General features: G+C 45.9%; 1 protein-coding gene across 7 annotated transcripts; it reads left to right on the top strand.

Moving 5' to 3' along the window:
• Window positions 1-841: 841 nt before the first annotated feature.
• Nr4a2 (nuclear receptor subfamily 4, group A, member 2) lies at window positions 842-18,029 on the top strand. 7 transcript variants are annotated; one of them, XM_017591997.3, is made up of 8 exons: window positions 842-981; window positions 11,866-11,989; window positions 12,468-13,333; window positions 14,088-14,217; window positions 14,580-14,743; window positions 15,582-15,784; window positions 16,107-16,285; window positions 16,434-18,029. In XM_017591997.3, the coding sequence occupies exons 3-8, from the start codon at window positions 12,470-12,472 to the stop codon at window positions 16,688-16,690; spliced, it is 1,797 nt and encodes a 598-aa protein (XP_017447486.1). In that variant the 5' UTR covers window positions 842-981; window positions 11,866-11,989; window positions 12,468-12,469; the 3' UTR covers window positions 16,691-18,029. The 7 variants fall into 7 exon arrangements, with proteins under 7 accessions (XP_017447486.1, XP_038961666.1, XP_006234263.1 ...); XM_039105738.2 differs by lacking the exon at window positions 842-981 and adding an exon at window positions 10,084-10,222 and having other exon boundaries at window positions 12,646-13,333; XM_006234201.5 differs by lacking the exon at window positions 842-981 and adding an exon at window positions 10,084-10,222.
• The last annotated feature ends 9,370 nt before the right edge of the window (window positions 18,030-27,399 follow it).

Raw genomic sequence — 27,399 nt, 5'->3', positions numbered from 1 at the left:
TTCATTCATATATGGGAACCTTGATGAATAAGACATGCGTCAGGGAATGTTGTGACAGAAACGCCTGAAGATGGAGATGGCACTGGAAGTCTCTGCAGAAATATTTACCTATAGAGAAAGCCCCTTTAAATGCCAGCCTTGACTGGACTTCCAACTGCCAAAGGACCACAGATTTGGAAGATCACAACAAGCTGCGCCATCATGAAGGTCACAAGGATGTAAAGGATAGTGTTGCAGAGATGGTGAGTCCTAGGACCAGGCCTCACTGCTTCTTCTAGACCCTTGGGTACAGTAGCTTAAAAGTAGCATGGGCAGACGGTGGAGACGCAAGTTCTTTATTTTGAGTTTTCATTGATAAATTCCTACCCCTAAAGCACACTGGACCTGTAGTTGAGGGGAAGTTGGGGCGGAGAAGCATCAAGACGTTTTAAAGCAACTTAGTTGGAACTTGGCTAAGGAGTTGAGCCAGGGGTGTCCGGGTTAGTGCTCCGTGGCCAGGGGGTGGGGCAGCCCCTCCATCGGGCGGGGAGCTTGGAGGGCTGGGCCTGCGGCCTGGCGGCAGGGCGCGGCGGGTCATTGTTTCCTCGGCCGCTCCTCCCGCCAGGCCGGCGTCACTGGCCGGGCGCCCGGGCCGGCGGCGGGTTATTTATAGCGCAGGCTGCGCGCGTCACGGAGCCCGGCCCGGCTGACGGGGCCGCTGACGCGCTTGGCCGCGGGGCCGAGGGCGCGGGGTGCGCGCGGGCGGCGACAATGGGCCGGAGCGCGCGCCTCCCCGGCCTCCGCGGGCCGCTCTCGGGCCCGGGGCCTCGGCTCCGCGCCTCCACGGGGGTGGCCGGCTCAGCCTCGGCCTCGACCCCGGGGCTCAGCTCGGCGGTCCGCGCTCCCTGCCGCGCACCCGGACTGCAGGAAGAGCTGGAGCCGGGCTGCTCGACCACTCCGCGCCCGGGGACGCGGCGACCTGGGGCCCGGAGCGCTGGGCAGGTAACGTGTACTGAACCGGGCTGGGGGCTCCGGGAGGCCCGGGGGCGGCCCTTCCCCGACTTCTGTCCCCGCGGTGGCCCGCGCTGGGGCAGGAAGCAGAGGTGGGTGTGGAGCGCCAGAGCGGGAGAGAAACTTCAGTGCGACCAGTCCCAACAGGCTCCTCCCGAGAGGCCGGCGCGACACCGACACCCTGTCGCCCTCCTCCCTAGACCCTCCCTGGCCACTCCTTCTCCTTGTCTTCCCCCCATCCGGAGGCCGGGGACCACCACCCGCTGGCTCCCACCCTGGCTCGCCCGAGCCTCACTGTCGCCCTGGCAGGGACTTTTAGGGACTTGTTGACCGCGGAGGCCGGCCTTGAGCCCTGTCCTTCCGGCTGCTGTGCAGCCCCTCGCACGTGGCAGGCAAGCAGGCTGCCTAGAGCTTGCTGAGCCTTCTAGGAAATTGCAATCGATTTGTAACGCACTTTCGCTAATTGGGAGTTAAGAATTAAACTTTAATAAAGCATTTGTGTCGTCTCGTCTAATTGTGAAGGCTTCCATTCGTCCTGGTAGATAGACTCTAACTCTCAAGTTAATGGCGCTAAGCTAAGAGATCCCCTCCCACCCCTCACCCAGTACAATTCTGTCAGCCGTCGTCGGCGCAGCTGGATTTCTGTAAGGTACAGATGTTGCTAATGGCAGCTTAAGCACGGATGGGCGATAGCATACGGAATGCAACATGTTGCCATATGGTTCCTTTAGCCTTTCACCTCCAGGGATATCAATCATATATATTCTGGGAGGAACCTAATGACTCTCTGAACAGCAAAATGAATTACCTGGTACAATTTATATCCCTTGACCTGATGCGTTATAACAACAGGAAGATAGCATCGCCCGATTGCTGTGGTATAAATTGACTTACAGAGCTACATTTCAAATTCTATAATCAAATATTGGTAGTTTGAGGGATCCTATCACATCATTCTGGCAGTAAAATCGGTTTCTGCATCTTCTTCGTCCACCCTTTTCCATCTCTAGACATGCAAAATTGACAAAGTTTAACAAAGCTGATCTTGGAAATTGCCATTCTACCTACTATCTGGTGAGGTGTGGAGAGGTGGAAAATACGACTTCCGGTGTTAGGTACGAGTTCTTTAAGAATACCATACTTCCAAGCCAGAAAATCCAAGGACCCCTAGGAAAAGTTGTCTCAGTGTTAATCCTAAATCTTGTTACATATATGAAATTCTCACCAACAAAATCCCACTTCAACTCTTAAGAAAACAGTTCTAAGAAATAATGAATTTAAACCTAATTAGAACTTTTTCTGAAAACCAGTTCCTGTACCCTACTTCTCTGTGTCTTAAACCAAGCCTTGGTTGTGGATATAATGTGAATATAATAATGACTTTTTTCTTTCCAGGATGTCGGTATCAACACACCGAAGTCATCGTTTAGATCCTACCGAGTGGCTTAGTAATAAATACTTCATATTAGATTTTAAAATCTGGCGACTAATAAAATGTAACTGCCTTTAAGCTTGGATTTTAAACATGATCATCTTTTTACCATTCCTTGTATTTGTTGATTCACAAACGCAGATCACAATAAAAGACAAGCAACAACTTAAAGAATATTAATTAAAGTATTATTCGCACTTTAATTTCACATTTACTTTTACGTATGAAGGGATATCATAAAGCTAGAAATATAACATGTAGGGTTTTTTTTTTCATTCAGCAATCTGTAAGAAAGTTCACATGAAACGATAGACTTGACTCCCAAAGTACGTAAAATAGACACGAACAGTCTAAAAATGTATTTACTTTTAATTTTCTACATTTCAGAAAGTGATAACATTTCAAAAGTTTATATATCATGTCCTTTCAGAATCATTTTGAAAGGCCAAGATGACACCCTCATCCCCTGGACACACATACCTTATAATGGCTGATGGTTTGTGAAGCAGTGTTTGGGTTAGTTCAGACATTCTGTCATTATAGCTAACGCCTTTTGCCTATTTATATAGCAAGGAATCTTCTACAGAATAACTTAGGCTCTGTCTACCTTATGGTGAGATTCTTTGCTGGGGCTGTTTCCCTGCAGTCTTTTACTAGCTGAGGTTTGGTTTGTTCTGTGGCACCAGTACTCTATGAATTTAAAGCCAGACCAGGAGGGAGCCTGTCCATCACGACTCCATCTTCACGACCTGTGAATTGACAGTGACCGTGTCCCTTAACCAGTCACACAGAACTTGCCTTATAAAGCTGTTATTGTCACGGGCAGATACTGCAACCTTTTGTCAAGCCCCGTGATTATTAAAGTGTTCCTCCTTCAAATCCAGGCCAAAAGGCCTCCTGGGCTTCGTTTCAGAGTTCAAGCAGAGTCTCAAGCAGCGCTCTTTGCTCTCCCTCTCCAGTTGTATCATTACGTGTATCCACCGATAATCCAGGCACCCTTATAGATATGAACTATGCATGTTTCTGTCTGCTTATATGACAACATGCCTAAGATACATATGGTACAGCATTATTTCAACGTAAAGAGTCAATAGATGTATACTGTTACTCTAAACAATGTATCCGATCACCAAGGGCAACACCAGAACTGCCATTGCCCTTGTCCACTAGGAAATAACTTTCCTTTTTGTCTTTGAGTGGTCAAACTTAAACTTCTCTTTTCCGGGTTGCCCTGCCATGTCCTTAGTTGGAGAATTTGTTTAGACAGGGAAACTTTTGAAAACTGTGCATGGGTTGGCCAAGAAAATACTTCTTTGTTTCCGATGGCCATGGATAAAAGACAACTAGGTATATTCCCCACACTAAGTAATTTTATTTCCACTTTTTTCCCCCCACAGATACATTTGTGATCTTTTAAGTTACACTGACTTAATGGTTTTCTCAAGGCAGCATGTAACCAGTTGTGAATAGGTATTAGGATTCTAATAAAACTCTTCCCCTAAGTGGGGTTGTGAGTCATCAGGAAAGAGTGTGGACCCCACTGCACTTGAGTCTGCTTTTCAAATTCAAAACAACCCATGTTGTTGCATTAGAAGCTCCTTCCTGTCTTTTACGAGCATTTCATTAAAAAAGAAAGTGGCAGTCTGTAATATTACCCCAGTCAAGCAGGAAGTGGTCTCTCCTCATCAATATGCAGCTTTGTCTTTATATGGGTTGGTAGGAGCTCCATACAAATACCATATAAGAAATTGACTTGGGTTGCCCTTACTTTGACTGAAGATTGACAGGAGCTCTCCCTTTAATTAACCTTGTTCTTTTTCATGTTCTGTATTCAGATATTGAAATACAGTATTTTTATACATTTATCAGATTGTGTTTGCATTTATTTAATTTATGTTTCTTTTTTTAAAGCGTGTAGTCTTGAATGTTTGTTCTCCCTTTTTTTCACATCATTACTCTGGTACTGCTTGATGTAACTTGATTAGCTCCCTCCCCAGTCATGATTGGTAATTAAAATAGGCATTAAAATTAGTCACTTAGCAATTTTGCTGTTCAATTGGCAATTAAATTACTTAATTGCAATTAAAGTCCTAATTTTAATTGGCAAAATGATAGATGTAGATTTAAGATAATATGTATAAATACTTTAATAAGTGTCTATATAAGGATTACTTAATTACTCAACTTCAAGTTTATGCTGTTAACTTTAGAACTTTTAAGTGAGCAATGAAATTTATATTGCATCTATTCAAAGGATATGGTAATTAGATTTATTTCTTATCACTCTAAGGGTCCTTGCTATAAGTTACTTTTGTAGTGTTCAAATTGTAAGCTTGATAATTGAGAATTATGATGAGGAAAAGGGCATTTATGTCTTTGTTGAATATAGCAATACCTTATTTTCTTTTCCATTAAAATAGATTCTTTACCAATTAGCTTGAGAGAAAAAATAAAATGTGGTTATTTACTTATTAAAAGTAGAACAAAAACTGGCTGTCTGAGATTTACATATAACCATTGGAAGTGTATTATTTTATCTGTTTAAAGAATATATTTTATCTGTTTAAGGAAATCTTGTCTAGTACTGTTAGAATAACTAATGTCATTGGCTCTTGATAGAATTTCTGATGTCTGTTATAATAGTATAGAACCTTATTTTCAGAATTTTAAATGTGTTTTAGGACATTGTACATTTTAATATCTTCCATGCTTACTGAAATAAGCAAATAAATTCTAAAACTAAAATTATTCTTTTTAATAAAAGAGGTTTTTTTCATAAGAAAATATTAAGTCGTCTCCATAAAAGCAAGTATTAGGAGAGGGCCAGTGTAAGCCAAGTATTAAGGGAAAAAAAACCCAAAGATTTTTATTATGTAAAATAGTTTTTGAGTGGCATGAGGCTTTACCATATGTTCAGTTTTATGATTTTAATTTATAAGTAGAAGCTTCTAGAAAAAAAGTGCTGTTTACTTCGGCACATCTTTACACATTTTCTAGAATTGAGTTCTGAATTAAAGTAAGACATTTAAAAAACCCATGGTCCTCGGTGAAAAACAGAGTGGCTAAAACTGAATAAAAGCTGCATGTATCTTCAGTGTGGACATCAAAGGAGCAGCTGTCTTCTCCAAGTGTCCTACAGGAAAGGGGCAGTTTGGTTGATTAATAGCCCACGATTGCAAATGAAATGGCAAAAGCAAAACAATAAAACATCTTTAATACTAATTTTTTTCTTTAGAGAACCAGATGTTTTAAGGTGAAAACTTATTTTTTTCTGTCACTGCTCAAAGACAGCCTACCAAATAGCAGCAAAGGCTGTGGCTGTGAGTTTGTTCAAACATAATTGAAAACACATCTCTCTTTCATGCTTATAAGTTCCAATACCTACGAAATTTAAAAAAAAAAATATCTTGAAGTTGTCTCAACTTTGCAGCATAACAGGTATGCCCGTTTCATTGTATCTGCATTGTGAGGTATCCTCTGAATTCATTTGGGGAGAATACGGAAAGCAACCCCCAGAGGCCTCTTCCCCACGCATTAAAATTGAAAATCCAATGGGATTACATTTATGTTTGCTCTCTAAATTATACCAAAAGCTCAGTTTTATTAAGTGTGATCTGCTTAGCCATGCAAAAAATAAAATACTTAGGTTTAGATGTGAGTTTATTTTCATTTATACTGATTTTTTAAATGGAAATGTTTTTTGATGTACAGGCAGATATGTACTGCTCAGTATGTGCTTGTATCGTGAAAGGTAATATAACAACATTAGCTTCATCAATGCTTTTTAAGGCCTCATCCTTATATTTATTAATAGCAATAACTTATAATTTACATAAGGAGGGACCTACTATGCATAGCACCTATTCTTTGCTTCCATTATTTTAAATTATTAAGAAAATAGACCCTTATTTTGTACATTTAACGTGGCAATAATTTAAAGTTCCATCAGACTGTGGATCCTGAAAAAAAAACATTATTGTCATTTTAATTGAGTTATAAAATACTTTATTTGAAATATTTATGTGTAAGAATGCAGAAGAGTTGCAGCCATATAAATGCGGAATTTCAGTCTTTTAGCCTAAAGCATCGTTTTAACATTTTCTGAAAGGTTGTTCAATTCTACATTTTGATTCCATTATATGTGTAATTAAACCTCTATGCACAAAAGCATTCTCTTATGTACTAGCAAATATACCCACAGGAATTCTCTTCTCTACTATAATTTATTTAAACATGTAATCATAGGATTTTAAAACATGCTTTCATTTTTCCAAACTATATGCCAATTTGAACTGCTTTGAGATAAAATGAGAGATTTTATTGCCATTTTGGTTTTTTTCCTTCTGTGACCTAACAGCGAGTTAAACATGGGCAGGAGGAAATAAAGAAAATCCATTGTGAACCTAATTCCATGTGTTAAACTGTTTCCCTGTTGGAGAAAATAGAAAAATTAAGAGTTGTTGTTGTTTATGAATTCCAACACAATATGAACGTTTGGGTCTGCAGACTTTTCTCCTGGGGCTTAGTTAGCCTAAGTAGTAAATCTCTCTCTCTCTCTCTCTCTCTCTCTCTCTCTCTCTCTCTCTCTCTCTCTCTCTCTCTCTCTCTCTCTCTCTCTGTGTGTGTGTGTGTGTGTGTGTGTGTGTGTGTGTTGAGCGCGCATGCATGTGTATTTGTGTAGGAGATTGTCTCTTGAACATTGTGGAGTCAGGCCCCCTACTGACAAGATCAGTCAATTGCAGACCTTGTCTTTGCTCCTGCAGCTTCGTCCTTCCCAATCAAGTGGGGAAAAACAGCGTGGTTCTTTTAAACTTTCCAATGTGTGCACTCTATCCTTCCCACCTGAAGTATATGCGAGCCCTGACCCAAACTCCAACCGTAGAATAGACTCAGCCCAAGAATTACTTTAAATGAGTTTATGAGTCTTTCCTCAATAGTAGTAACATCCAGAGAACACAAATTTGAAAAGAGGGAAAACTCACACATGGATGAAAAAAAAAAGTCTCCACTTCCTCTCATTTACATGTTGTAATTACCCCATTCTCACTTATTATTGTAGTAAATTGCTATGACCGCTGCCTTTTGATCTCGGGTATAACAAGGCTTGAGCAAAGGCTTTTCTTATCAGGAAACCAAGCACTGGAGGTTGCTAAAGAATAACCCTCGTTACTGTGCTTGTTCCGTGCTGTTCAGTATAAGAACTCCAGGCCCTCTTTCCCCTCTCTAGGAGAGCATTTTCAAAATGTTCCCATACTCAACTCAACCCAAACTGAATGTGTTTTTAATGACTCGGAGAGGAGCTTGCAGAGGGCAACAGATCTACTTAGCCGCTTTTGTGTTGGGAGGTCTGTGGCTACGACCTTAAACTCCTGATACCCGCTCTCCTGGAACTGTATTAAAAAATAATAACTTCCACCCCAGTGTCACTGAGCTTGGGTTTCCGACTGTCTGAAAATAGCTGCCGGGAACCTGGCCCACCGCGAGGATCAAGGAAAGCTCCTGGTGACCGCACCCTGCTCCCTCACGGAAGGGGAAGGGAACCCGGGAGGGCGCCTGTGAGCTGGAGTTGCTTCTATTTTGGGCCCAGCCTGGCCGGTGCGTCAATGCCTGCGCCCCTGCGTCACCGCCACCCCCACCCCCTTCCTTCTCCATTGCTCTCCAAACTCTCACTTTTTCCCTTTCGTTCGCGTGGAATCGCTTCTGCCCACGGGGCGCTGACGCTGCCGAGCTCACACTAATAAGTTGTTCTTTACCCTGCCCCCCCTTGCACCCCACCCCCACTTCCTGGTTGTTGTTGTTTTTCCCTCGCGCCCATTAGGGCACTGCTGAGCCATAGCGGCAGCCGCTGGAGAGGCAGCCGCAACATCTGGGGGAAACTTAAGGTGGTCACGTAGGTTTCCCGGAGGCTGATGCACAGTGGAGCCCGCGGCGAGTCTGGGCAGCCGCAGGGCACCCGATGGCAACGCCTCTGCAGCCGCAGGCTCGCTCGGCGTGGAGCCGGCTTAGGCGGAGGTGCAGGCTAGGAATGAGCAACCCCACAACCCCGAGAGTTCCGCCGAGCTCTCCGCTGGTGCTAGGATCACCGAGAGGGGGCCGAACTGTACATTGCACACACACACACACACACACACACACACACACACACCCAACCGCTCGCCCGGGCAGCTAGGATCACCGAGAGGGGGCCGAACTGTACATTGCACACACACACACACACACACACACACACACACACACACACACACACCCAACCGCTCGCCCGGGCAGCTTGGGAGAGAGCCGACGCTCGGGAGGAGGGGAGGAGGAGCGCTGTCCTGGGCGAAGAAGGGGACCCTACAAAGTCTCCCTTCCTTGGCCTCAGCCCCTTCTTGGCCTCGAGAGAAACCCGAAGAGGCCTGTCTAGCCAGCTTCACCCGCGTACTGGGAATAGGTATAGCCCTCCGGAGAAGCTGCAATTCCTTTGCTAGAAAGATCCACGCGCTTGGGGGCGCGGATTGTCTGGCAGAGCAGAGCTGGAGGCAACTGAGAGGACCGCGGGGGTAGGGCACGCTCACACAGCTCACGGGGACCCCAGGCTGAGGCAATGGGCACATACACACTCGGTTCGGAGAGACGCGGAGCGGCCCACTACCGCCTCGAGCTCCACTCTCCTTGCCGCTTCCACCTCCGTGCTTTCTCCTTGGTTGCGGGTACCACATCCCCTGCGTTTCAGAAACCCTGAAGGGACTGAAGGGTCTTGGTGGGCACAGCGAAATGTCAACGCTATTAAGAGTTGACCGAGGGGGTGGGGGGCTGTGGATCAGATCACCTTTCGAGCGGAGGCGCACCTGTTGCCCAATTCTTTAATGCATTGTCTGCGAGAGAAAAGCAGGCAACAGTTCATTCCTACTTGTGGGGTCTTCTAAGGCCTGGCTCAGTGTCTACCCTCATTTCCTCCCACACTGCTTTAGGTAACATATCTCTTTAGTTTCAGGAAAAAGGGGGGAAGAAAATTAGACCCTGACCCCTCATCCCTCGAAGCGGGGAGTAAGAGTGGGTTTTAAAGAGGGAGAGGGGGATGCGCGGACTAGGGGAATCCCATCTAACGCCCAAGCCTTTGGAGAGTTACAGTCACGGGACAACTGTCTCCGCTTCTGCTAAGGAGTGTGTGGAGGGTGTGTTGGGAGGCTGCAGGGCACACCTCTGCCGGCTCGGCCCAGGTGCCAGCTACCTGGCCCACGCCAACGTTCTTTTCCGTTCAAGCTTTTGTTGCACCCTCCCCACGTGTGAGGACTCAGGGTCGGGGGTGGGGTGGTGGGGCAGGTAGAGTGTAGCATCGCTGCGGGCTCCACGGACCCGGGTTGCAGAAGTCACACTTCTTTCGGAAAAAAAAAAATCCACCCAAGTGGGCTACCAAGGTGAACTGTTCCCACCTTAAAATCAGCCCCAGTCGTGACGTCAGGTCGGAAATATACCAAAGCGAGCGCGGGCCAGGAGTCCGGGGAGCGCGGCGGCTCGGCGATTGGACCGTGGGCCGCTGACGCGGGCTGACGCGCGCAGACTTTAGGTGCATGTTGGCAGCAGCAGCGCGAGCCACATAAACAAAGGCACATTGGCGGCCAGGGCCAGTCCGCCCCGCGGCTCCGCACGGCTCTGCGTCCCTCTCTCCTGCCCAGCCGGCTGCCTCCCTCTCCTGCGGCCGGGCTGGCTGCGTGTGGCTCTCCGCGCCCCGCTCCCGCAGCGCTCCAGCGGACCCCGGCTCCTCTGCTCCCGGAGGGAACTGCACTTCGGCGGAGTTGAATGAATGAAGAGAGCGGAGAAGTGAGTAGAAGCGGCGGGATCACCGGCGGTCACGCGTCCTCCGGGTCTCCGCGTACCCGGAACGGGTTCTCTGCAAGTGGGCGCTGGAGCCCCGGAGCGCGAAGGGGCTTGGGGTGCGGAGGGGGGGTGGCGAGTGGGCGCGCGCAGCTCCGCCGAGCCTTTGCTGGAACTCCGGTGGTAGCGTAAAGCGGGGGGAGTTGGCTGCCGGCAGAGGTTTCCAGGCTTCTCATTGGTGGATGTGGCAGGGGGGACTCCCACAGTTTTAGGGGAAGCGGACTTGCCTGCGGAGATGTGCTCAAAGTTTGCTCTTGGTGTGAAATTGATTGTGGCTTGAGTAGGCTCCATCTCGTGAACATGTGGGAAACAGTCCGGGAGAGAAAGTTTACGTGTTGCTTGGGAACAGTGTCGCTCAGCTCGCCCGCTTGCGGAGGTTTCCCGGATATCGTCGAGCAAGGGTAGTGTCGGTAGAGGGTCCCGTTGCGAAGTTGCCTGAAATTTCTTCTTTTGGTATATGCTGTCCTTGGGTAGTGTGTCAGTGTGTGCGTGAGGTAAAGAATACAGTTATGAAACTGTGACACAGCCTCGGGTTAATATCCAGCACAGACATATTTTCAAGGGCGGCGGCGGATGGGGTTGGTGGGCTGGGGGATAAGGCAAGAGTCCTCTGGTTTTTCTTGTTAACCTTCTCCACTCCGTAAAGCAAGCAAGATTATGGAAGAAGGGAGAGGGATCAGAAGGAGAGGGTGTTTGGGTTTCTTTTCTTTATTTTATGAACAAGATCGTCCATGCTCTAGAATGCCTTGCAAGTGGGGACATCTGAAAAGAGCTAGAACATAAGAATGCCTTGTCCCAGCAAGTAGGCAGCCGGTGGAAAGCATTGTGGAGAAGGTGCTAAGCTTGCTGTGCTGAGAAGTGGTTCTAACGTTGGTGCCAATATCATATAAATAATATTTCCTTCCCTCTGCAGTTGACCCAAGATACTTCTGGTAAAGTAGAGGTCTCTCTCATCACCTCTGAGCCATGAAAAGTGTTGAAAATCCAGTTCTCTGGAGGAACACCAATTCACTTGCCCCTCAAGCCCCATTTGATTTTGCTGGAACAAAATCAATTACAAAAGCCACCCTCGCACCCAAATTAGCTTCTTCGTTGTCCAGGACTTGCTAACGTTTTTCTAAGGATGGGATCTCTATTGTTTTTTTCCCCACGGTGTACTCTTGAGTTCTACTAACTTTCTTTCTCCCTCTAAGAGAAAAGTCCATTTGACTACAAGAAAATTATTAAGAGGCGGCTTTGATGCTGTGTTTTCTCTTTATCCCAGACTTCTTAGGTTTGAAATAAAGTAAAATGACAAGGGCCTTTCCATCTATATCAAAGAAGGCCAATTCATTATATTGTCTAGTATCCAGTAGACTCCTGGGATAACTTCCCCACAGGATGCTTTCTCTGCAGGGAAACGGGGAGTTGAGTGGCATTCTCTGCTGCTTAGCCACCGCTATCCCTGCACATTCATTTTAAGCTGCTCTTTGGTATAGTCTTGACACTCTCTTCCAAGGAAAGCCCTGAAGGGACTGCTGAGTGAGTCCGCATCTGTCCAGCCAAGTCTCGGTGGGAACATCCTGAAACTTCCTCTGTCTGTATTTCAGGGAGATCTGACGGGCTGGATCCCCAAATTGCTTTTTAAAAAATATCTTGGAAACTTTGTCCTTTGCTGAATTACGACACTGTCCACCTTTAATTTCCTCGAAAACTCCAATCACTCGGCTGAAGGTTAGTGAGCTTTTTCTTTCATTACCTTTCCCGAGTTCCCCATATATCCGGGAGGGGGGGAACCCAGGGCAACAGAATCTTTTCAGGCCAACCCTGTGCCTTATGGTCACAGAGAACAACTTTCTCATTGTGCAATTCAACTTCATTTCTAGATCATGGGTTCTAGAAATCCTTGTCGACCCTGAGCTTCAACGAAGACGCTCACCAGAGTGGGAGTGTGTGTTGGGAGGGGGTGGAGGGGGTGGCTTTTGGAATATCCGGGAGTGTAGACCCTAAACAGCTTCCCAGCTCTGGGTCCAGGAATCAGCCCTTTCTTTCCTTCATCGCTGTTCAACCTCTTTTGCCCTAACCCTTGCACCCCTATCCCCCCATTCCCCCTGACACCGCGAGCTGCCGGTGTAGCTCCAGGTGTACCCGAGGCCGGAAGAAAGTGTTCAGTTGACCAGGCTGAGTGTATATCACCCTGTTTCATTTCCAGCCATGCCTTGTGTTCAGGCGCAGTATGGGTCCTCGCCTCAAGGAGCCAGCCCCGCTTCTCAGAGCTACAGTTACCACTCTTCGGGAGAATACAGCTCCGATTTCTTAACTCCAGAGTTTGTCAAGTTTAGCATGGACCTCACCAACACTGAAATTACTGCCACCACTTCTCTCCCCAGCTTCAGTACCTTTATGGACAACTACAGCACAGGCTACGACGTCAAGCCACCTTGCTTGTACCAAATGCCCCTGTCCGGACAGCAGTCCTCCATTAAGGTAGAAGACATTCAGATGCACAACTACCAGCAACACAGCCACCTGCCCCCTCAGTCCGAGGAGATGATGCCACACAGCGGGTCGGTTTACTACAAGCCCTCTTCGCCCCCGACACCCAGCACCCCGGGCTTCCAGGTGCAGCATAGCCCGATGTGGGACGATCCGGGCTCCCTTCACAACTTCCACCAGAACTACGTGGCCACTACGCATATGATCGAGCAGAGGAAGACACCTGTCTCCCGCCTTTCACTCTTCTCCTTTAAGCAGTCGCCCCCGGGCACTCCTGTGTCTAGCTGCCAGATGCGCTTTGACGGGCCTCTGCACGTCCCCATGAACCCGGAGCCCGCGGGCAGCCACCACGTAGTGGATGGGCAGACCTTCGCCGTGCCCAATCCCATTCGCAAGCCGGCATCCATGGGCTTCCCGGGCCTGCAGATCGGCCACGCGTCGCAGTTGCTTGACACGCAGGTGCCCTCGCCGCCGTCCCGGGGCTCTCCCTCCAATGAGGGTCTGTGCGCTGTTTGCGGTGACAACGCGGCCTGTCAGCATTACGGTGTTCGCACTTGTGAGGGCTGCAAAGGTTTCTTTAAGGTGAGCAAGTCAGGGCGGCGGTGTCAGGTAGTGACCTTGTACCTGAGACCCAGCAGTTTGCCCTCACCTTCCGGTCAGCAGCCCAGCTCGAGTTCTGAAGCTACCCACGAGCTGTAGAAGAGGTTTCGGGGTGTCTAAGGAAAGAAATAAAGACTGGGAGAGTCAGGCTTTCACCTCCCCTCCCCCCCGCGCCCCACAGCAACCTGCGGGCCCCCGGCGGGCTCAAGCCCGAAATTGCTGAAGCCAGAGTTGGAAGAGGGCGATTTGCATGTGTTAGGCGCTGTCTTCCTTGTTCAGATTGAAATTGGTTAGGACAGAGAACCGTGTCTGAGCTAACCAAGTGGAACAGAATTCCCTATGGTCAAATTAAGTGATCTCTTTATTTCGCCATCCTGATTGAATAATCTTATCATTTTAAATAGAGAAGGTCTCCAAGGAATGTAAATAATATGAATGCCCACGGATTTGTATTTACCGAGCGTCTCCTGCTCCTTCTCCTGGCATATAAAACACAGCAAGGAGCGGCAAGGTTAGCTCAAATGTTAACGCTATCAATTTTCTTCTGGTAAATGCCCTGGGGAGGAAAAGGAAAGGAAATAGGAAGAAAAGAAAAAGGAAAAAAATTTAAGGAATAGTGTTTGTGTTTGTAGGGAAGGAATGCAGATCCAAGCCATTTTTTAAAAAATATGTCCAGTTTGCTGTAGTGTGAATTAAAATAATAATCATTTTGGGCCTACATTCTCTCCCTCTACAGCGCACGGTGCAAAAAAACGCGAAATATGTGTGTTTAGCAAATAAAAATTGCCCAGTGGATAAGCGCCGCCGAAATCGTTGTCAGTACTGTCGGTTTCAGAAGTGCCTGGCTGTTGGGATGGTTAAAGAAGGTAGGTCCGGGCAAGCTGTTGACCTCCCATTCCTCGCCCTTGAAAGACCACCCCAGCTGCTTGTGGACTCTTGTCCCTGCCTCACTCCCTAGCCCCCTGACTCCAGGATTCCTCTGTTAAATTCCCTCCTCTAAAGAAAGCCACCCGACGGCCCTCCTTGTCTCTAAGTATAGGACCTAGTTGGAGGAAGGTCTAAAATAACCCGCGGTTTATTAATGCTTTTCGTCAGTAGAGTCTTTACAAGCAGAGGGGCCCTGGACCACCAGGTCGGGCTTCCACTGCTTCCTCCCGGGAGGAGCGGGTGAAACAGCCGAGTCTGGGCTCAAGGGAACAGCGTTAACCCTTGAATAATTCCTTTACAGTGGTTCGCACGGACAGTTTAAAAGGCCGGAGAGGTCGTCTACCCTCAAAACCGAAGAGCCCACAGGATCCCTCTCCCCCCTCACCTCCGGTGAGTCTGATCAGTGCCCTCGTCAGAGCCCACGTCGACTCCAATCCGGCAATGACCAGCCTGGACTATTCCAGGGTAAGAAGCTTGTGGGGTAAGAATATCATGTGGACAAGCCAACAAACGAGCAAGACCCTCGCACTATACCCAGCTTTAGTACCCCCAGACTCAAGGGTAAAGGAGGCACACCGGAATATATACTTCACAACTTTGGGGAGGTTTTCAGGAGACAGAGAGACGGTGCACTTCAAAGTCTAGACCGAAAACACGCCAGAGGGGTTTCATCTTTGTGAACCATTATTGTCCGGCAGTCCCTCCAACTGCGGTCTGAAAGGCAAAACCTTAACCGTCCATGCCTAACCTTCCTTCCGACGTCTACTTACGTAGAAGTTACTAGAATACTCACCCATGACTTATCTGGGGCCAGGGAGTGAAAAGAGGGGTAGAAGGGATGGCAACGGGGCTCTCGGGGTCAGAGATCAAGTGGTGCAATTCTTCTTTTACTCCAGCTGTGAGAAATGTGCAGGCTTTGGTTGGAGGGAGTGTGGGCAAACCTAGTAGCGACTGCAAGATTATTAAGCTCTGCAAAGGGCGCCTCCGCTCAAGACCCACTCTGGGATTAGCATGAATACTACCGTGTCAATTGTTTTGTGGAGATAAGACTGAACGTTTCCCAGGGCTGGATGGCACTGTATTTAGTCTGTATGGAAATGGTAATTTACATATTTAAAGCAGCGACCTCATAGCACCGTCCCTAATTGAATTAATTGCCCCGGAACATCTAATTTCCTTACTGGTCAGAGAGAGGTTTAATTGTTATAAAAACCTGGCTCCCCTACTAGAAACGGGGTTAGCAATTTCACGGGTTATATATTTTAGAGAACCTCATTAAGTGCTTTTTAAAATGAAATTCCAGTTCCAGGCAAACCCTGACTATCAGATGAGTGGAGATGATACTCAACATATCCAGCAGTTCTACGATCTCCTGACTGGCTCTATGGAGATCATCAGAGGGTGGGCAGAGAAGATTCCTGGCTTTGCTGACCTGCCCAAAGCCGATCAGGACCTGCTTTTTGAATCAGCTTTCTTAGAATTATTTGTTCTACGCTTAGCATACAGGTAATGAGGGGGTCCTGGGGGAGGGATCAGAAGTAAAGAAAAGGGAGAAAGAAGGGTTGGGGTGGGGCGCAAGATAAAAACAAAACGAAGGTGAAGAAGGGAAAGAGTGGGACCAGAGCCTTGGGTGGACAAGTGGAGGTGGGGTAGGAGAGTCCTTGATTGTTATGAAATTAAACCCTTTCAAGGTCCACTGGTCGACATTTTATTAACTCTTCAGTAATTAGGTGCCTCTTAAATCCCTCATTTATTGCTCTTCAAGTAATTAGTTGTTTAGCTTCTCTCTCTCTCTTTTTCTCCCCTCTCTCTTTGGTATTAATTGCAGGTCCAACCCAGTGGAGGGTAAACTCATCTTTTGCAATGGGGTGGTCTTGCACAGGTTGCAATGCGTGCGTGGCTTTGGGGAATGGATTGATTCCATTGTTGAATTCTCCTCCAACTTGCAGAATATGAACATCGACATTTCTGCCTTCTCCTGCATTGCTGCCCTGGCTATGGTCACAGGTCAGTACTGCTGGTGCAGGGTACTTCCCCTTTGGAACTTCCTCTGGTGGGACCGGTCATGGCTTTCCCTAATCACAGAGTCTCTCTGGATTCTGACAGCTGACTAACTCCCTGTGCATTCTTTTGTTTCTGATTGCATTTTCTGCAGAGAGACACGGGCTCAAGGAACCCAAGAGAGTGGAAGAGCTACAAAACAAAATTGTAAATTGTCTTAAAGACCATGTGACTTTCAATAATGGGGGATTGAACCGACCCAACTACCTGTCCAAACTGTTGGGGAAGCTCCCAGAACTTCGCACCCTTTGCACACAGGGGCTCCAGCGCATTTTCTACCTGAAATTGGAAGACTTGGTACCACCACCAGCAATAATTGACAAACTTTTCCTGGACACCTTACCTTTCTAAGACTTTCTCCCATGCACGTCAAAGAACTGGAAAGAAAAAAAAAATCCAGAGGGGGCTGGTCAAGATGGGTAGAGAGCTGGCTGAAGTGTCCGGTTCATGTCTCCCTTCTGTAGACCCCTAGCCCTCACCCCTAAAGTAAACAAACAAACAAGCAAACAAACAAACACAAATTAAAAACTGTTGCTATTTCCTAACCTGCAGGCAGAACGTGAAAGGGCATTTTGGCTCCGGGGCATCCTGGATTTAGAAAACGGACAACATACACAGTACAGTGGTATAAACTTTTTTATTATCAGTTCAAAATCAGTTTATTGTTCAGAAGGAAGATTGCAAATGTATGATGGGAAATGTTTGGCCATGCTTGCTTGTTGCAGTTAAGACAAATGTAAGGCAAATGTAACACACACACACACACACACACACACACACACACACACACACCTCTTAATGGGACCCTCATATTTTGCCCTTTAACAAGACTTCAAAGTTTTCTGCTGTAAAGAAAGCTGTAATATATAGTAAAACTAAATGTTGCGTGGGTGGCATGAATTGAAGGCAGAGGCTTGTAAATTTTATCCAATGCAGTTTGGCTTTTTAAATTATTTTGTGCCTATTTATGAATAAATATTACAAATTCTAAAAAGTAAGTGTGTTTGCAAAAAAATAAAAAAAGAAAATAACTCCATAAAAAGGGAACAAGCATGTGACTCTAGGTTGAAGATGTTATAGGCACTTGCTACTTCAGTAATGTCTATATTATATAAATAGTATTTCAGACACTATGTAGTCTGCTAGATTTTATAAAGATTGGTAGTTATCTGAGCTTCAACATTTTCTCAATTGTATAATAGGTGGGCACAAGTATCAATACATTGGAAAATCCTGACAAAAGGGACACATAGTGTTTGTAACACCGTCCAACATTCCTTGTTTGTAAGTGTTGTATGTACCGTTGATGTTGATAAAAGAAAGTTTATATCTTGATTATTTTGTTGTCTAAAGCTAATCAAAACTTGCATGCAACAGCTTTTGACTGTTTCCAGAGTGCTTATAATATACATAACTCCCTGGAAATTACTGAGCACTTTGAATTTTTTTTGTTTTTTTTTATGTCTAAAATTGTCAGTTAATATATTATTTTATGTTTGAGTAAGAATTTTAATATTGCCATATTCTGTAGTATTTTCTTTGTATATTTCTAGTATGGCACATGAGATGAGTCACTGCCTTTTTTTCTATGGTGTACGACAGTTAGAGATGCTGATTTTTTTTTCTGATAAATTCTTTCTTTAAGAAAGACAATTTTAATGTTTACAACAATAAACCACGTAAATGAACAGAATTTTGTCTTATTTCTGGGTTAGGAAAAAGGATGACTTAACAACACGTCTGAGAAAGAGGCCAAAGTGGAGACTGATTTGGGGGTAGGTCACTTGGGTGACATCTGAATTTCAGACTGACAGCCTGGATCCATTGTGGCAAAAGGAAGGGTGTAATTGAACTAATTATCTAGAGGATTCAGTGCAATATTTTTCCTTAGCCTGAATTTTCCAGTCTGGTGACCTACATTTATCAGAATCAATTTAGAATATCCTACTCTTGTAAGTTTTGAGTTTACAGCTTTTCAAAAGGCGAGCTTGGGAGAACAAAAGTCTGAACTTTTCCAAGTTGGGAATCTTGTGAAGTTCTTGTGCACAGAATTCAGAAGTTTGCACTTGAGACTCAGAGGCCATGCGGATTCTTTTATCTTTGCCTTTTCAATTCCTGTGCATGCTGCTGTGAGCACTGCGAGTCTCCTGCCTGAGTTCTGAGCCAGCCTCCCCAGAAGAGCTCTGAAGAGATGTTTCTTACATTATTCCCCTGCTTTGGTGGGTAGTGATGAGGTGTATTTTCAACTTTTTAGAAACTTTCTACCTAATTATTTCAGATTTTTTAAAAAAACCTTGTCAGGTCTTGGATTTAGTTTAAACAAGTTTCAAGATGGGGCTCGATTATTCCATACAGCATCAACTTGCCAAGGAGGGAAGGGGACCAAGTTCATCTGATCTGGTGCTTAACCACCCATCCTTGGGCAGATGGTAGTCCAGTTCTGCCTTAGGCTGACTTTAAGGAGAGATGGGATGATCCTGTTTCCTGACCCTGGCTAAATACAGATGGCTTTTTTGGGGGGGGGTCACTGAAATTTACAAAAAAGTCATTGTTTTAAGTGTGGGTGTCAGAAGACTATCTTGCCACTAGATTTACCAGGCCTCACCCCCTCAAAACAATTGTTTTGTAGTTGGCAAAAACAAAACAAAACAAAAAACAAAACAAAACAAAAAAACCCAAAACAACAACAACAAAAAAAAAAAGACAAGGAAAGTCCCCTGTGGTAGTTTAAAGCTATTTTTCCTGGATGAGTTTCTCCCTGAGCAACGAGGGGCAAAGGGAACCAGCTATCAAGCAGGAAATGTCTAATTTTCTAGCGTGTGTGTTAAGACCAGACCAGCGATTGCATTGTATTTTCACATCTTACTTTGAGTCAAAGCCACAAACTCTTTAAGCAGACAGAATAAGCTCTTCTCCCAGGTGTCTGCTCCCCGAGACAATTACACTTCACTGTAGAATCCCTTAGAGTTGAGCCCAGAAATGAACCCCAAGGCTGATTCTCCCCAAAGGAAGCCTCCAGCATCATCTGAGGCCAATGAGGATGTCTGGGGGGGTGGGGGGGGAGTGAGTCTCTGGAGACTTTAGAAGATCCAGGCTTTCCTGCTTTCCAGAGGGCATCTACTGGGCTGGATTGTGATTCCCAGTTTGCCCCTAGTAAGGTTTCTGTTTCAGAATCAGATTCCAATTCGGCTCTTACCTACATCCCCCCCCCCGGGGGGGGGGTCTTCAAAGATTCCCTCTGCCTAGAACTTTACAGTCTGAGTCTTTCTCTGGATATAGCCCAGGAAGACCCAATGTCTCTACATTGTCAAATCAAAGTGTGTGGAACTTCTTCAGGTAGAGGTCTAACTTAATGACGAAGGGTTCCTAGTCGTCTCTGTTCCCTAATGACCCTTGTGTTTCATTTGCGGAGTGTCATTTCAGCAGTGAGAAATACATAGTCATTGTTCCAATGTTACCATCCATCCACCCACTTCTCAGGTTTGAGAGAAGGTCTATTTTAAAGTCTTCTCTGTCCAGTTCCAGGTTGAGAAGTTGCCTAGAATGCTCTGACTTTTGGAGAGATACACTTGATTTAAAACGAGCGGATGAGCGGTTCTTTTGCCTGGTTTTTGGTGGCTTCAGCCTTTCTGGTATCTGGACTGCGGGTCATAGCTTTTCTGGGTTCCCTGCTCTCCTTCGCTTAGACTTTTGGCTTCCTGAAATTGGTCAGAGGGTGCTTAGGAGGTGTGTGTGTGTGTGTGTGTGTGTGTGTGTGTGTGCGCGCATGTGTACACACTCGGGCTTCTGCGTGCGCAAATTGAATCGCCGGTCCTGATTCACAAGAGATGTGCATGGTCCAGAGTAATAGCATCAAGCCACACCCATGACACAGACCTTGCCTTGATTACTTCTTTCTTGTGCAAGATTGACTTTATCCCTAGAGTGTTTGGGGGATTTCATCTCCTAAAAACACCATTTATAAGTCTATGGGACGCTAATACCCTATTATATTATAGGGGTCCGACAAAGAGATTTTTCTGTCACTTGAAGGTTGAATCTCAGGTTCTCTTAAGAATTTATTGGCTTTGCGGATGTCACTCTTCATACTCTCTAATTACCTTTTAAACCAAAACATCCTCGTGAAGAAATACTTTCAGATACAAGCAGGGGTGCACAGGCTAATGCCCTCCAATTTTTTTGTGATATTTTGACCGCAGAGTTTTTCTGTAAAGGATATATTTCCATCTCTCAGACCTTATACTGTGTAATAATAATAATAATACCAGAGCACTCCCAAGGAAGCAAGTCGCGCGTCTTCCAGGCACCAGTTTCCCGGCGTCGCTTAGCAGTGCACACGCGCCTGTTTCTTTCTTTCTTTCTTTTTTTTTAATCCACCATGCCCAGCGCTGGTGTGACTGTGGAGAAAAAGGGGTGAGGGTCTGTGCGGTTGGCCTCGCCTCCCTTAGCGGGGTAGGCGTTTGGTTGTTTGGTTCTGAGTCCACTGCAAGAAAGGAGACAGGCTCCCTTAAGGTGAAAGGGGACCGGAAAGCATCTAGCCCGGAAATGCAAAACTTTCTCCCAGTGTTGTTTTAACCGTTGTTGAATAAAGGTCTGGGAATGAGTGTCTTTTAATATAGCCTCTTCTGGAAGGGTCTTCAAGGACCGACCATACCCTCCTCCCCCAATACGTGTCTCTAGTATGGGAAGGTGTGAACTATAGCGTTCTATGCGCTCTGGAAGTTTCTCAGCAACCCAAACTTTTCCCCCTCACCCCGCAGAACCGTACTTGTAATCCCACCTCGAAGCTTCTCTGTTGGGAAGCTTTCAGCGGAGGACTGATCTGTCCCTGCTGTTCTCAGGTCTTAGCCAGGTCTTAAACAAGAGCATCTGTCTGCTAGACACCGGGAAAGACTCTATTTGTCAGACCTGCGGCAGGAGCAGGCAGGAGCAGTTACGTTTCCGCAGGGGCGAACTGAGTCGATACAGGCGGATTTTATTGATAAGGCAGAATAAGAGTTCCAAATAGGCCATCATTTAAAAAATTAATTCGTTTTTTAATACTAAAGCAACACGCGGAAATCCGTGTTTGAATTTTTATTAGAATCCAAAGTTGAATGGTGGTGATGTTAAGTGATTTTTTTTCTTTTGGTCTGTCCTCGGAGCACAAGCGAGCTGGAGCCACGAGGTCTTTTTCCTCCAAGGCCGAGCCTTTTCTTTAGAAAAGTTCGTCTTCTTTTGGAGTGGCCCCAGGAAGCGGTGGGCGGGCCTGAAAGCCTAGCCCTGCATCCAAAGCCTCCGACGCTCGCAAGTCAACTAGGAGAAGCCAGGCTCTGGCGACACACTCCGTTTTAGTGGGTCGTGCTGTCTAATAAGTACTCTTCTTGACTAGTGATGTCCAGGTCCTAGCTCGATGGGACAGGGCGTGTGTATGGGGTTACCCACAGAAGGATGGATTCGCAAGCACACCTGCTTTGCCCGGTGCGTTTTGGAGATGAGTTTGTTTGTGAAGGTTACACCAAGAGATATTCTGGACATCCTCGGACAGTTTCTCTGTTTCCTTTCGGTCTTTTTCATTCTCTCCCAACTCTTCCCGGGTCCCCCTCAGGTCTATTACCACTACACAAGACCGAGATCGCCATAGGCTCAGGGGCCCCGTCGGGTGCATTAGGCACTGAGGCGCGGTGCCCGTCCAGACTAGGCGCCTTCTCTTTGCGCCCGCAACTGGGGTCAGTCTCCAGCAGCCTTAGGGTGTACCCTCAAAACTCCTTGGAGAGGATATTTTGCAAGTAGTCTGGACTCACACAGGGGCGTGGCTGGGAAAGCCGCCCGCATCCCCACGCCGCGCGAGCCTGATGTACACGTGTGTCCACACCCTGAGGCAACAGTGAGCGCTCGCGGCCCCGACACCCTTTCGGGTCTCTTTCTAAGGGTCTAAGGAGCCCGACCCAGGCCGTTGCGCTGGTGTGAGGGACTAGCCTGATGACAGGATGGGACAGCACCTAGAGCGGGCCTTTGGGAGGAGGAAGCCCTTCTAAGTGCGGGCCATCCTAGGGGAAGGAGATCGGCAGCGGCGATCCAGTCCATCTCTTGCCTGAACCGGGCTCCGACCTGTGTTTGTTGTAACCGGACAGCTTTCTTCAAATGGTGGCATCCTAGGGAGGTCCTTGTTCCTTCCTTCCACCGGGTCTTTCACTGTTCCTCCTAATTTCCATCTAAGCTTGTGTTTAAGGGGAGTAAGATTTCCAAGCCACGTTCCACTTGTTTCAGCAGACACGTGCAAACACAGGCTTCTGCCTGAGACCTCCCGAGGTTGCAGAGGGTGGCTGGGGATGGGGGGTGGGGGGAGGAGGGCTGCAGGAGAACTTCACAGCAACAGGAGGGGGCTTCCAGAGGGACTGAGCCAGCTGAGGCTGCTTGGCTCTGGAAGCTTAAAGGAGAGGATTGTACTGACAACCTCAAACTAAATTGGAATTTTGATTAGGGTATGCGATTAGGAGGGAAAGGACTCTTCATCAGCGCGCGGTAAGACAGAGTTTTTGAAACAAGACCCTTGAACGACTGGTGGTTTGCAAAGTTATTATAGCTTCCTATTACGATATCCCCCCAGAGAAATGAAAGAGTAGAAATTAAGAGCGTTTTCACAAGGTAGGAAGTCTCCATACTGATGCTGCAACTTTTCTTGGGGCACAACATGAAATAATTTAAGAGTGGGTCCCAGTTCAAAAGTTTGTCAGCTACTGCTTAAGGACGATGCTGGGTGGTAGTGGTGCTGGGTGGTGGTGCTGTGTGTGAAGCAACCAACTCCTCACTCAACAGACCTCGGCCTCTCTTTAGCCTCTGACTCACCTTATATGCTTGAAGCCAATGAATTGGTTATCAACCAGGAAGAAGGGCAGGGAACACATGCAGATAGCTTCCCTCTAGGTGTTCTTCAGCAGCTTTTACCTAGGAAGCGAATGACCAGTACAGAAGGCATAGAGGTAGCCGGAGAGAAGGAAGGAGCCACAGAGGACACTTCATTGTCTAGCCACTTGGGTCCCTCAACCTAAAGTCAGGTAGAAGGAAGGAAGACTGAAATGTTGGTGGGAAGTAGTGAGTGGGATGGATTATGACCAACCACATTGGAAGGGGGACTGAGGAGTTGAAGAGGAAATTTATAGGGCATAATTAATTAGAGTGTGGAGTTTAAGGCAGGCAGAGATGAGAAGACTAAAGTGTCTTAGATGCACAGGATAGATACCAACAGTAATGTGGATGCGAGAGAGAAAAATGCACGTAGATGAACACAGCCATGCAAGAAAGATATTGGGATGACTGAGTGGAGATGATGGCTTTCATAACAATATTTGAAGACTGTGTAGCTTTGAAGAGAGGACGCCTTGCATTAATTAATGGGAGCCACTCAGGAGCTTCAAGTTTTGTGCCAAAAGAATTAAAAGGAACAGCACCCTTGGTGTAGAAAGCTGCACTCCACGCCATTACATCAGGTTGAGGCTGTTTCCTCAGAGGGCCTGAGTTTTCCAGCAGGGGCGATGTGGACTCCTTCAAAGACTGAGGCCGTCGTGAGAAGCAGAAGGAAGTAGCAGGCAGAGGTTTCATTCCACAGTTTCAGAGGTTCATCCATTACAATAACATCTACCACATGTTAAAGTCAGGTCCTATTTGATAAAATCCTCTGAACTATAAACTGCGAGGGTCATAGTATTTTAATTTTACAGATAAGGAGAAGAGTATAACAAAATAACTCATTTACAAATATCTGGACTTATCAGACTTTGAATTTAGAGTCAAAACATACATTTTTAAGGGCTTTTGGCACTGCCTTTTCATGCACTGAGTAGGGATTTCTCATCTGTGGGTTTGAAAGGCTACTATTTGAGGTACGATTAGAACACTGAGGAGAAATCAGTGTGGAGTGGCCACAGCAGTACAATGCTTCTGTTTCTGGAATTTCTTTCATTTTGAGGTTAGATCTTACCACGCAGCTCAGGCTGATCTCGAACTCATGATCCCCCTGCCTCAGCCTATTGGGAATCACAGCATGGGTCATTGCTCCCACTTCCTCTCTGACATTTTAAATAAGAGGATTTTTATTGCTTTTTCACAACAAAGGAGTTCACAGTTGTCTACTTTGGTGCTCAAGAAAATAGAATGGTGGCTGCACACCTTTATGCTTCTGAGAAAGTCATTTAAAAGGCTGGAAAGACTTTTTTTTTTTTTTCCAAAAAAGCACATTTCTTCCTTAAGAGATTTGAATGTTTCTGTATCTACTATTTGACTTCCAGCCAACTTCTGAACTTCCTGTAGGAAAGACCACAGAACATGGCAGAAAGTTAGTTTGCTGTAGTGCCCCTTCTGAGCAGGTCATTTAGTAAAACGGAAAACCTGGCTCTGTGTGCGTTCTCCCGTTTCCTCTACTTCTCCCCTGTCTGCAGTCTACAATGCTCGAGTGTTACATTTCCTTACAAGCTGCTCCCACCGTCTACCGAATGGTATAAATAGATGTTGTTTAGAGAGTTGAGCAAGAAAGTAATATTTCTTCAGGAGATTCTCTTACATCTAGCTTGTTGTGGTCAAAGGGTAGTGAAAACAGCCTTATTATATTTCAAAATTTATTAGAATATATACACCGGCAAACAAAATATGGTGGATTTAGGTCAGCCGTTTGCTTATACAATAGATTTTGTTCAGCTTTGACATTTAATTTAAGCTTCAGTTATCTGAGGGCTGGGAATAGGATAAGCATGTTCTGCATGTGGTACGCTTCTGGTTTTATAAAACTCACTTGTCTGCAGTTATTCAGAAATAATTCATGATCAGAGGCTTAGGGACAAGGAAGCCCTGTGCCATGTTCAGAAAGAATTCTGAAAGGTTGAATCATGGAGACCCTGAGAGACGTTTTTATTTTTGAGAAATAAAGATGGCTACATTTGCTTTCTTCTGCTTGGTTATCATCTCAGCGTGCTGAATTGATTCAGTAAGAAAAGCATGCTTCGAGAGATCCACAGTGAACACACCAAATACCAGGAGTTGGTGCAACGTGCCTGCTATAAGCAGTGCCCGGCAGAAGTTTCAACATGGGCTACATGTGTGGAAACAATATGGCAAACATTTGACACATCAGTGACTTATTTTTAATATATCCGAGAAAAATAAAGTCTGCTGCTGTAAAATCTGCACTTGCAGATGTGTTAGCCCTAAATAACCTTTAAAATTGGCCATGGTGTGGTGGGAGATGTTGGTATTCATGAGTGTTTTGACATGTTTGACATTTTATATATGGTGTACTGCTTTGTCTGTCTTACAACACCCCCAGCCCCCAATAGTGCACATTTCCTTACTAAAATGCAGCTTTCGGTGTTTGCATTTGGTGTCTACAAGTCTGCTTATTGGATGACTGATGTGTTTGTTATTTATGCAAATAGTGCTTTAATGAATTAGGTTATTATTGCTTTTCATGATGTGAGTGAGAAAAAAGGCTTTGTAAAGAGAAGCTAGATTTTGAGTTCTTGTAGAAGCGATGGGTGAAAAGATGTGTTTGTGCATGCGTCTGCGTCTGAAGCTTGCTGCAGCTCTGGAGCCACAAATAAGGAAGAAAGGAACTGTATGCAATGATTATATTCTTGGAAGCCAAGGAATTTGTGCACCAAAATCTGGTGCGATGAATAGAGGTTTTGAAATCAGTCTAAGCAGTATTTAAAATTGTCCTTTATTCATTTTTTTTTTTTTGGAAAGGGCAAAAAGCTTCTTAATGGGGGGAATTTCCTCTTGAGCTGAGACATCCAGGTGGCCTTGAGATAAACATGCCGTAAGAAAATATATACTTATGTGTGTGTAGAATCAGAGCGTTCAACAGCTCCACCAAGTAAAATAGGCTTGGAACTGTGGTTGCCTTTGGTTTGCTTTATTTTCAAGTTCCTCTTCAGGCTGAACTCAGTGCATAAATTCAAAACTCTTCTTTGGTGAAGTATTTTTTTTCCGAATTTATGAGTAACATGTTACTCAGCTAGCATTTTTCTGCCTGTCTTCCTTCTTCCCCTGCTTTCCTCCCTCTCCCCCTCTCCCCTCTCCCCCTCTCCCCCTCCTCTCCCCCTTCCTTCATTTCTCTTTGATGATTAGAAAGACCAGGAGTTTGAAAGGGATTGCTACCAAATTTGATCCTGTGCAGCGTGCAAATATTTCGGCACCACATTCAATTCGTTCTTCTGTCTATTCAGACCATCTAATGATGGATGACTCTGGAAGTTGTGAAACTTGGAACTTGTACATCGATATTTTTCCTTTAAATTCCCCCTTTAAATTCCGAATTGCTAATAACGTGACTTCCATCCAGACACTGTTCTCTTTAAGACTGTAACTGACTCTAAGGCTTTGACATTTTTCTGTCCCAGATATTTCTCCTGTTTTTAATCTCCACTTGTTGGCCCATGCCAGAACAGCATGGGGCCCCCAGGTGGAGGGCAGAGAGGGCAGCTTTTTCTCTGTCTGGGGTGTCAGCATAGCCTTTCCTCTGGAGTGGAAGTTTCATGTGCTTTTTCCTTTCACCCTGCCCCTGGAGATGAACTCATCACCTCTACGACATGCATAGCAGCTACGGTTCAGATTGGGCCAGAATAATGTACGTTTACTTTCAACACACACAAGTATTTAATGTCGCTTCTTGCAATTCAAATGATAACAAAGACCAGCTTACATTGACTCTCTACAGAGTATTCTCCTGGGTTCTCTTCTCTCCTGATCAAGACATATGCCAGTCTCCCCACCCTTGCTCAAGGCTCTTCTTGGACAAAATTTCACCCACAAAGCACAAACAACAGAAAGGCTTTGAGCAGCAAAATTGCAGGGCTGCTGTTTATTTCAAAAATACTATTTGGATCTGCAGAGCAACATGAATGATTACAGTTTGATACTAACAAGGTTGTGAATCTCATTTTCAGGGTTAGGAGCTGGGAAGATGCAAGGCTCTTCTCGGTTGTGCAGTGTTTTGTATGCTTAACGTTGCTTTCATCAAAATACGCACTGTTGATTCATTAAGTGTCTCATCTGTACTTCACTGGGAAAGAAAAAAAGCAAGAAGA

Source organism: Rattus norvegicus, chromosome 3 (genome assembly GCF_036323735.1).
Source record: "Rattus norvegicus strain BN/NHsdMcwi chromosome 3, GRCr8, whole genome shotgun sequence".
NCBI classification, from domain to species: Eukaryota; Metazoa; Chordata; class Mammalia; order Rodentia; family Muridae; genus Rattus; species Rattus norvegicus.
Note: the sequence above shows the minus strand (reverse complement) of the source record. Positions and strands in the feature narration are given on the sequence as shown.